We start from the raw sequence: 11,820 nt of genomic DNA, 5'->3' as shown, positions 1-11,820 counted from the left end.
GCTTTTTTATTTATAAATTTAGAATTATGAGGCTTTTTAATGTTATTTATGTTTTTATAAATACAATCTATATTGACAGTGAACTGTTTAAGCAGTTTAAACCACATTCTCATAATACAGATGTAAGAAAGATAAACAATAAATAATTATTGGTTATTATTACATGGTTTGCATTTTGATCTCAGTAATGACATTTCAATGGTGGTCAATTGGTGATTTATTCATTTGAATCATCTAATACAAGCAATTAGTTGGTTATTATTGTGATATAAGCTTTGATATAAGCTTTGTGATAAGCTTTCTATTAACAGAATGACTTTAATTTATAAATCTAACTTAATACAGTAGTTATGTATTAGCTATCCCCACTATTTATGCCCGCAGTGTTTCATGAAAACATCATTTCCCATTATGTTGACTGGAATATTGCACAAAACATTTTTTTCTTTTAAACAAAGATGTTTTACTCATGGCCCATACATTCTGATTCTGAATGAATTTAAATAAAATCATTCAACATGTAAAAAATTTAATCATTATAATAACTTGAAATGCAAAGCCAAATAATTTGTGTCATTTCTTTGCAGTCTTTAAAAAACACACTGCAGTATAAAAGAATCCACTGGACAGATTTAATTTAAGTAAAATAAGACTAATATTTCACCCCCAACTGGCACCGTCAGACACCGCCTACCAAGAGCCTGGGTTTGTCTGAGATTTCTCCCTAAAAGGAAGTTTTCCTCACCACCCGAGTTTTTTCTTGCCACTGTCGCACTAAATGCTTGCTTTTGGATGAATTAATGGAATTGTTGGGTCTTTGTAAATTATAGAGTGTGGTCTAGACATACTCTACTCTATATGTAAAGTGTCTTGAGATAACTCTTGTTATGATTTGATACTATAAATAAAATTGAATTGAATATTTACCATCCTAGTTGCTTAACTTTAACACTGAGGGCCAGATCTGCGACGTAGCATTATCAGCGCCATGGCCAACCTGCAGAAAGCGCATGCTGTGATACATCAGCTTACGTCGTATTTACCAAACCTGCAGTTCATCGGGTAATCAGCGCCTTTCTCCAAATTGCACGCATTTAAAAGCACAATTGAATGGGCGATGTCAAGGAAATCCTGCTTCATGCATGTTATTTCGGCATTAGTGGTGGGGAAATGTATGTATTGACTAGTGCGCTGTAGCAAAGCGTTAAGTACTTGTGCTATGATACGGCTGAGTGCAGTCTGCGATATTCCCACTGCTGATGCTATGACTGTGAAATGATCCTGATGCCAATATTTGTAATGTACCGAGGAGTTTAACAACTGCTGGAATGGAATGTGAACGCTGAGTCTGTAATATTGCATGGCTGCTTAATCTGTTAGCTTGATAAAGTGTGATCCTTGTGTCAAAAGTCTTTTCAGCTCGTCTCCTTAGCCAGACTGATCTCATTAAGTGGCGTATGTATGACACGCCAATTCGTATGCCATTTAGGCATGTTATCAAGACGCATAATCGCTTTTTAGTGTGTTTATAAACGCATTTGGCCTCCATTGACCTACATTACATGTGAATTATCGCCGTAGTGAGTAGTATGAAAGGACAGAAGTGCACTGATGGGTAAAACACAGGACCTTCACCCAGGAGAGCTGGGATCGTGTGTCATCGCATGTGGCGTTTATCAACCGTGTTATTTTTTTTGTTTTTTTTAATAAACCCTTCCCCAATGTTCTTTTCCTAAACCCAACCATTTATTGTTTTCCTAAGCGTGTGACATGGTCACCGTCGTGTTTTTTAATGTTTTTTTGTGTTACTACCTATGTAGTTTTAAGAGGCGGAGAATTGTCACCGCAAAAGAGAGGCGCGATTTCACAGGCGTTTTTTGTACATACAGCGGAATACATAATTAGGCGCACTTTACACTTCCCCTCCCATCACTTTATGGGGAACTCCCACTTTCCCCTTTACCCTGCCATGAATGCAAATGCATGACACGGAAAAGGGCACTTTGCCATTTTCAGCTCCCGCGACAGGCAGTCTGCGCTTTTACCTCAGTGTGGCCTGTTTTTACATACCTCGCCATGCTATAACGTGCATGTTGCGTAACAAATACACTTGAAGTGGGCGTAAAATAATTAGTACATCTGGCCCTGAGTTTTGTTATATTTGATTAACTTTACTTAGGTCGATCTTCATACAATCATGATTTTCTGCATCACATTTTTTACAACACGATTGCACATTTTAAATCAACAGATAAAGGAAAAGAAGATAAAACAGCTCTTATGTAATATTCTATCTACGAATATATAAAGTACAGAGTAATGCAGTTACAACCCACATTTGACACAAGTGAGCACAGGGTTCATGGCTACGTCCAATGTGTTTGCATATAGGGGTTTGGCTCCTGTCTAAATGTTTTATTTAGTCATGGATGACTTTTCTATGTTTTGTTGGAGAGGTCACTGCGGTGCTTTTTCACATGCGTTTATGAATGTGCAGGATGATGTTACAGACGGGGCAGGAATGCTGCACGTCCTTGCATTCATTCACACAGAAGGGGATGAGACAGCAAGGCCAGATCCTGGTGGCAAGTATCAGAAAAAAGTAAAAAAAATTATACTTTATCATGTATCGTGTACACTGTAAATTATTTAAAGCTGGTTCAGTTTATTGGTTGTGTGTGTGTGTGTGTGTGTGTGTGTGTGTGTGTGTGTGTGTGTGTGTGTGTGTGTGTGTGTGTGTGTTTGTGTGTGTGTGCTAGGCTCTCTACTCACAAGAAGATTCCTAGTGTGCCACAGATCAGCCAGGTGAGCATACCATTTGTGTACGTGACTGTAGTGACAACAGTGTTTTGGCAGTGAGGACACGTCATCTGTCCAGGAACATCAGTTGGCCGCCGCTGCTGCTGCACCACCACCACCTGATTTACTGTGAGGGAGACACGCAACATCCTGTAACTCCCACTGGCAGCTCCAATTCCCACCATCTTACTGACTTTTTGCGTTATTCTGCAAATATGTAAATAACTGTTATTTTAACATCTGCAAAACAGTTGGAGAGAAACACTCACCAGATTGAACGACCTGAGGTTGTTGTTGGAACTGGAAGACAGGTTGTTCAACTGGTAATGAGAAGGAGACATTTGCTGTATCTTGAGAAAGGCTTAAAGATCAAACTGCCAAAAGGCTCCTACCACATGGATTGAAATAAAAAGAATAACTCAAGATTATAAGAGCTACAATACAGCAAAATATGAAGTAAAATAAAATAAAAAATAAAATAAGATATAGGTCAGTTGGCCACTGCTGTGCCATCTGGTTTACTGTGAGGGAGACACGCAGCACCCTGTAACTCCCACAGACAGCTACCATCCACACCTCCTCACCATCTTGTCACTGAACTCCAAGCTCTCTGACGTTTTGCGTTATTCTGCAAATTAAGTTATTTTAACTTGTGAGAAACAATTGTAGAGAGACACTCACCAAGTTGAATGACCTGAGGTTGTTGTTGATGGAACTGGAAGGCATGTTGTTGAACTGGTAATGAGGAGGAGACTTATCTTGAGAAAGGTTTAAAGAACAAGGTGCCAAAATGCTCCTAGCACATGTGACTGACGCGCCCAAACACACACAGACACACACACAAACACACGGTGGATGCTGGAAAAACCGTAGATGAGACGACACGATGACCTAAATTGAGGACAGCTACGCTTGTTATTGTAAGTACAATGATAAGTTAAAGTCCAATAAGTACTTTATCAAACCGTATAAATCTGTGAAATTAACTAACAATGAAGATCAACAAGCCAGTAACACAGATGTTCAAATTTGATTCTTTCAATAAATTATTATTTTTTGTCTTAAATTCACCAGCCATTTTCATATTTTACCAGCATTTGCAGCATCCTGAGCCTTTTTTTAAGGTTACTAGGAAATCTCAGCCCAGAGTAATTTTATTTTTTTTAAGGACTATACAAAAAAATAATCGCAACTTTCACTGTCTCTCGCAACTTTTATTGCAGCTGATTCTATATAGCTGGCTACTGAAAGACTACAAATTACACAATTTTAAGATTGTTCTAAATGCAGATAAGACTAAATAAACATCCTGTAACTCCCACAGACAGCTACCATCCACACCTCACTATCCCGTCACTGAACTCCAAGCTCTCTGACTTTGCGTTATTCTGCAGTTATTTTAACTTGTGAGACACAGTTGGAGAGAGACACTCACCAGGTTGAATGACCTGAGGTTGTTGTTGGTGGAACTGGAAGGCAGGTTGTTGAACTGGTAATGAGAAGGAGACATTTATCTTGAGAAAGGTTTAAAGAACAAGCTGCCAAAAGGCTCCTAGCACATGAACTAAAATGACAGGAATAACTCAAGAATATAAGAGCTACATTACACTGAAATATGCAGGTAAAATGAGAAGACGGTTGGCCACTACTGCACCATCTGGTTTACTGTGAGGGAGACACGCAACATCCTGTAACTCCCACAGACAGCTACCATCCACACCTCCTCACCATCTTGTCAGTGAACTGCTGAAAAGCTGGCAGCTCCATCAATTATCGATCACTTAACTCATGTATTCAATCTTTGCCTTGCCTCAGGTAGTTTTCCTACAGCCTGGAAAACTGCCCATGTAACTCCACTGCATAAAGAAGGCACCATTGATAACCTCAACAACTACTGTCCAATTTCCAAGCTTCCATATTTGGCAAAGGTTTTAGAATCCAAAGTTAATAATCAACTCAAGTACTATATCTCATGTAATTTAATTCTTAACCCTTTGCAATCTGAAATGACCTTCTAATTGCCTTAGATAGGAAGATGCATTGTGCTGCCTTATTTGTTGATCTCTCTATGGATGTTGATACAGTTGACCACAACTTACTCCTACAAACACTTTTTAATATTGTGTAGCACTACCTGTAAATTCTTCCAGAGCTACCTTGATGGAAGACGCCAGTGTGAGAAAACTGTGAACTTTAAATCTGATGTGTTAGCCATCTCAAAGGGTATACCGCAAGGGTGAGGCCTCTGGTGATACCCACCCCTATTGTCTATTGTGTAGCTGATTCTATTAAGACTGCAAGTTGCATATAATGACCTGCAAGCTGCGCTTTTAAATTTTAATGCAAATAAGACTAAATTGAATGGTATTTACAAATGCTATAAATATTGATCCTTGTATAACTATAGTTAACAGCTATTGTATTGAAAGGGTCTCCGAATATAAGTACCTTGGTATATGGATTGATCAAATATTTTCTTTTAAATATCATATTTATAATCTTGTCTGCAAGCTGTGCCAGAAGGTTGGCTTGTTGTACAGAAACAAATCCTGATTTCATATATCTTGCAGGAAAATAATTGTGGAAGCTACCATCTTAACTGTTTTGGATTATGGAGATGTGATTTATAGGCACGCTGCGTCTTGAACGTTAAAACCCCTAGATTCAATCTATCATTCTGCCCTTACATTTATTACAGATGCAAGTTACAACACTCACCACTGTCTTTTGTATGATATGACATATGATATGATATTGGCCATCTTTTGAGATGAAGCAAAATGCTCATTGGTTGGTGTTCATCTGTCAGACACTTCTTAGCAAATTACCCCATTACATTTCCATGTTGTTAACTCCATATGTTAATCCAGTTTTCACTTGTTCCAATCAATGGCTTTGACTTGAGGTCCCTCATAGTCAGACTGAGCTTGGCAAGACTGCTTTTTCGTTTGCTGCTCCACCTTGCTGGAATGCTGCACAAAGCACCTTAAAATTGGTTTCTCCCCCATCTATCAGTCAATTTAAGGCCTTCATAAATTACTTCTATGTATCTTCTTGTGTCTGCTTTATTTGATTGTTTAAACTTTTTATCCGTTGTAATTTAAATGTTATTGTCTATTTGTTGAAATGCATGCTGTGCACTCAGCCCCATTGGAAATGAGCGTCTCCCTCAATGGGTCACGGGTTTTAAATAAAGGTTTGAAATTAAATGAAATGAACTCCAAGCTCTCTGACTTTTTGCGTTATTCTGCAAATTCAAAGTTATTTTAACGTGTGCAAAACAGTTGGAGAGAAACACTCACCAGGTTGAACCACCTGAGGTTGTTGTTGGGGGAAGGCAGGTTGTTGACCTGGTAATGAGAAGGAGACATTTATCTTGAGAAAGGTTTAAAGAACAAGCTTCCACAAGGCTCCTACCACATTGACTGAAATGACAGGAATAACTCAAGAATATAAAAGCTACGTTACAGTAAAATATGCAGGTAAAGTTAGATAAAAGTCCCTTATCTCTTACTGCATTGGTTGCCAGGATCAACGCTGACTACCACGTTACAGTTAATTTGCTTGCCGGGGATTGGTACGTTTTCCATGATAGCTGCAAAAGGAGCAAGAAAAAAGTTGGTAAGCAAAATAATATATGGTTGAATAGGGCCTCGTAATCCAAAAAACTGTTCCATCGTTCATCCTGAATGTTTAATAGAGGAGTTAAGAATGTGTGATCTATATTGAAACCATCTCTTCTCTCTAATGTGTGGAATCTTGCTAATCAAGTTGTAGAACATTTTAAAGCAATAAAAGGCCAGTTGTTAAAGTATACACTCTCCATGGTGTGTGTACACAAGAAAGCTGGTTTGGTGACATGGAAGTTTTAAATTAAAATGGAAAAAAATCATCAAAAGTGAAACTAGTAACACTAGTGTGTGTGTGTGTGTGTGTGTGTGTGTGTGTGTGTGTGTGTGTGTGTGTGTGTGTGTGTGTGTGTGTGTGTGTGTGTGTGTGTGTGTGTGTGTGTATGTGAGACAAGATATGTAGTTCACTAAGCGGTTTCCCACAAAACTAACTAAACGACAAACCTATGACAAACTTTACTTCTTTACTTGTAAAATTATTTTTTAAATTGACCAACATCATATGTGTAATTCATGCCTCTACTCAAACGTGATCAAAAAAAAATGTGTTCCTCCCCATTCACAACCATAGATATTTGTTCTGAAATAAGGTCCCGTGGGGTCCACGGGAAGCGCAGGAACACATCATCTCAGACTGTTAAAAGCAGTGGCAGTTTTTGGCATGGGTGAACCAGGCAGCTGCCAGGGGCGGCATTTTTTCATGACTCATGGGGGGCGGCACGAGAACTTCAAAAAAAATAATCCTCTGCCCCACGAAGCGGTTTTCTGTTTCTGCTTGCTGAGAGAGGAGAATATCGACGTTCTTGTGCACAGAAGCCATGTGAGAAAGGAAAAGGGGAGGGGAGCGCAGGGGACAGTTCACCTCTGGGTCTCGCAAATGGAACAGTCAGGACAAGGTGGGGAACGGGGGACCACGAGCCTCCTTGAGCTCATCACTTTTATGCATGATAAATTTGTATATTATTCTTAATATTTTATATTATTGTTGCTCTCTGCTCTTGTTACATTTTTTATATATCTGATTGTATATATTCTTGGCACATATATACTGTATATATTATTATAACAACATAAGTGAAAGAGAAAATTATATTTCTCATTTGCACAAATCATTCGAACTTTTGAAAAACACACTTAAGAAAATCCAGTTATTTAACTATTGCAATTACAACAGGAAACACTTTTTAAGGTGCACAATCTCTACCCACTCTTGCGGGGGGGGGGGAGGTATCGCCCTGGGCGTAATTCAATGTAGAACCGCCACTGGTCAAAAGCATTGTGTGTGCTTGTGAAGTTGCGATTTCTTTCTTCTAACAATGGTTAGCAAGAATGTTCTCCCCGAGAGTTGCATTCTTGAAACGCACCAAAGTGAGTGAGTGAGATGGCAGATCTCATCCAACCTGTCCAGCTGGTCAGGAATCAAAACACTGTTCCAGTCATTACTTGCTCTGACGAAAACTGTAATCCAGATGGATGATTCAACTCTTAATTATGTTAAAAATGTCAAATAAAATGTTGCTTTTAACTTAACATGGGACAAGCCAACGCCACGTTTTAACTGGTACACGTATAAAACCAAGCAACAAACACACTCTTCCAACATTTAGTGAAGGTTTACTGTAGTTGTTTTTAAACAAAGTAAAAGACATTACATCAACATAGTCTTTATACATTATGTTTGCAATAACACAACATTGTTTTTTTTTATTACTTTTTGACAGTCTCAATAGGACAACAAATAATCTGACTTTCAGAATGATTGTGATAGATGAACCTTTTCTGAATCTAAAGAATAGACTAACTCAGAATACAGCTGCTCAAAATCTCAGCAGAACTCTAGACTCTGCTTGTTTTAGTTTCTTTTGTAATTGCAGTTGAGTAGCTCTTTTTTTATTTTAAACTAATCATATACATCAACAATTTAGACAAACAAACAACTTTCAGGATTTTCTAGCATGTAGAAGCCTATTTCTCCTTACTCTGAGCCTACATAGGATTTATTTTAAGGCCGGATGTAATGCTGCTTACCTTGATAAAGAGGTTTGGGAGGGTGTGTGAGAGCTTCTTCTTCTGATTAAGAACAACGGAAGAAGACAACACAGAAAATGTTGCTGTGATGTGTCAGAAAGAAGGTGGAGCAACATTGTAAAAAGGATCAGACCTCAGCTGTGGATCACACTTCACTTTGTTTATACAAAGTGAAGTGTGATAGGTTATTATTATTATATTATGGGATTATAATCATTATATATGTTATTATTATTATTATCGTTAGGTTATTCCAACTTATAGCTATTTGCGACACTTAAAAAAAAGAAATCATCATTAGTTTTCTGCAGTGTCTTGCCACATTAACAATTCCAACAAAACTGTTTATTATATTGTTTTCTTTATTTATTGTATGCTGTGTTATAGTATAAGATCACTACATTGTTGGAAAATGTTATGTATTGATTGATTAAAACTTTTATTTAATAGAAACTCAGTGAGGGCCTTACAGGAAGAAATGAGTGTGACAAGTAGTTTTACATAATAAAACACAACAAGACAAAAAATGACAAGAATATCTACTGTCATATTCCAGTTGTATTAATGTTTCAATGACTGTGAGAAACCTTTTAGTGTGTCATGTCCAAGACTATACCAAAGGCTATTTTATTTGTAAGGTGCAAAGTAAATAAAATCTGTTTTCTCTAGCATTCTTACTGTAATCCTAGGGATTTATAAAAGAAGACTTCACTGACACTGAGCTTGTGTGGGATATTTTGAATATGTTGGGCAAACAAGGGACTTTTATAATTTGGTTAATTTTCATAGTACATTTTGTTTCCATATTCCATGTGATTGGCAAAGCCTAAAGTGTAAGTTTTGACGTTTGCAAACATTTGGGTGACTAGAATAAAAAGCCACTTTCGTAGGCTGACATAAAAAAGGCTGGTGTTTTTCTATATTTTCTTACGTGAAAAAATCCTCTACAAAGACCAAAACCAACAATACATTAGTCTGTCTATTCCCCACTTATTCTAAAGCACAATGTTTCTTTAATAATGGGTCAGAAATATATATATATACTTTCGTTTTAATAAAAAATGCCAAATAATGTCCTCAACAGCTAGGCAATGTAGTTTTTAGCAGGAGTAAATAGTACATTTGTAGGGGAATATTTCCAACTGCAAATTAACTAACATTTGGAACTGCAGCAAGACAGTTCTGTTTCTGTGTATTGCAACAGTGTGGCTGTTAATAAGTTGGTTTCCATAAAATCACATTGAGTATGTAAAAATGAAAGTGTAACAGTAAAAGAGCACCAGCAGAGGGCTCTCTGTGACAGTGTCATTACAGTTTTTCTTGATTGCTTTGACCTGCTTAAGGAAACTGGGATCCACTTGGTTTTCATCATCACTGTCTCAGCAGAGCAGAAGACACCTCCTCACAAATGTGTTAACCCTTTCTCACTGGATTGACACATTTCCCCCACCCTTTTGCAGAACAGTTAACACGGATGTCATTCAAGCAGTCCAAACTTCATTGTTTTAGCTATGGTAACCAAACAGAAACCATCTGTTCCTGTTAGAAACTACCTACATCAGTATGAAATCACTGAAGCACCTGTTTGACGCTCCTTCACACAAATCTTCAATTAGCAATCAGTCAGCCGGGTTAGGCCATGTGGCCCCATCGTCAAGACACAAGAGACTGAGTATCAATAGTGGCTATTTCTTATACTCTACAGTAATAGATGTTTATACTTTACTGTAATAGATTTTATTTTTATTTTCTTAATTTCCTGTACTCTAATAGATTTTATTTTGGTTTGGTTTGTATGTATGTATTTTGTGTAATATTTACAGTATTTCAGTTTTTAGCCACAGTTTGAAAATAAGAATCAATGAAATCAATAAAATATGCATCAAATCATTTCTGATTCTGGATCCAATTCTTTGCAAGAAGGCAAATTTGACAACAAATGGCACTGGCATGAAAGCTACGTACAGTAATAAGCTACAATGACAAGCAATGGTGCACTGATTCGCACTGAGTGCTGTATTTTGTATTTTGTTGTCCACTGTGTAATGGTTGATTGGAAGAGCTCATACAGTTGTTTGCAAGTTGTGTTGTTTGAAGGCAAAATTTGCTTTTGTTGCATATTTTAAATGTTTTGACACGGTTAGAGCCTTTTGCAAACAAAATGTTTCGTTTTGACCATGAGTGTCACTGTTTCGGCCTGTGTGTTAACTGTTTTGAAAATGTGGAGTTTGAGTTGACTGCTGTATCAAAGCAATCAAGAAAAACTGTAATAGATTTTATTTTGGGTTACATGTAGTATGTGTAATATTTACAGTATTTCAGTTTTTCAGCCACAGTTTGAAAATAAGAATCAATGGAATCAATAAAATTTGCATCAAAGAATTTCTGATTCTGGATCCAGAATTTGACAACAAATGGCACTGGCATGAAAGCTACGTACAGAAATAGGCTACAGTGACAAGCAATGTGAGTGCTGTATTTTGTATTTTGCTGTCCACTGTGTAATGGTTGATTGGAAGAGCTCATACACTTGTTTGCAAGTTGTGTTGTTTGAATGCAAAATTTGCTTTTGTTGCATATTTTAAATGTTTTGACACGGTTAGAGCCTTTTGCAAACAAATTGTGTCATTTTGACCCGAAGTGCCACTGTTTTGTTAACTGTTTTGAAAATGTGGAGTTTGAGTTGACTGCTGCATTAAAGCAATCAAGAAAAACTGTAACATGAAGTGTGACTTTGTGTTTTGTTCTGAAGAGAACTACAGCTAAGGTTGACAGTCAAATCAAGTGAATGTAAAACTCTCTTTACTCAAAGTTAAACTGCCTGACGTGATGCGGTGCTGCTATTTTAGCAACCTGGTCCTCATTATTTGTAATTTGTGTGCATGTCATCACACTCATCACTTGTAGCCTATTTGCTTTTTTGTAATCACTTTTATTCCAAGCACGTTTTATTTTGTCTCCCATCATGTTGTGTGATGTGAGGATTCACCTTAATTACCTCGTCCTTTGAAAGGACGGCCCCTTTCAACTCAGTTTTAAATGCAGAGCTGCATGCTGGCCATTTGGAATAAGCAGTTAAAAGGGAATATCTAGAGAAATACATTTTGCAGGAATGTGACTGACTATAATCCGATTTTAACAAGTGTACAGCTTTACTTGCACCAGTATTACTCCTGAGTCTCCTTCTCATGACAAAACGTAAACAGCCTGTCATCGCTGAGTTTCCACATCCGTTTTTATTAACCTTTAACTGCAGCCAGGATTGACTCTATGCCGCATGTGAAAAGAGTTTCTATTCGCTTTGAGGTGATAAGGTTCAGTTAGTGGATGTTGATCAGTGGCTTGGGCATTAGCCATGTCACAA

The 11,820-nt window shown here is 37.5% G+C and overlaps 1 protein-coding gene across 1 annotated transcript; it reads right to left on the bottom strand.

The window, feature by feature from the left end:
* Positions 1 to 1,550: 1,550 nt before the first annotated feature.
* Positions 1,551 to 8,510, bottom strand: LOC120569018 (lipopolysaccharide-induced tumor necrosis factor-alpha factor homolog). Its single transcript, XM_039816861.1, has 8 exons — positions 8,457 to 8,510; positions 6,314 to 6,394; positions 6,102 to 6,149; positions 4,235 to 4,288; positions 3,481 to 3,534; positions 3,069 to 3,119; positions 2,773 to 2,926; positions 1,551 to 2,579 (listed from the first exon to the last, which is right to left on the bottom strand). Exons 2-8 carry the CDS (start codon positions 6,387 to 6,389, stop codon positions 2,474 to 2,476), a joined length of 543 nt encoding a protein of 180 aa, XP_039672795.1. The 5' UTR covers positions 6,390 to 6,394; positions 8,457 to 8,510; the 3' UTR covers positions 1,551 to 2,473.
* Between the last annotated feature and the right edge of the window lie 3,310 nt (positions 8,511 to 11,820).

The sequence above is a fragment of the Perca fluviatilis genome, chromosome 1 (assembly GCF_010015445.1).
Source record: "Perca fluviatilis chromosome 1, GENO_Pfluv_1.0, whole genome shotgun sequence".
In the NCBI taxonomy this organism is placed as follows: Eukaryota; Metazoa; Chordata; class Actinopteri; order Perciformes; family Percidae; genus Perca; species Perca fluviatilis.
This window is presented reverse-complemented; position numbering and strand designations above follow the sequence as displayed.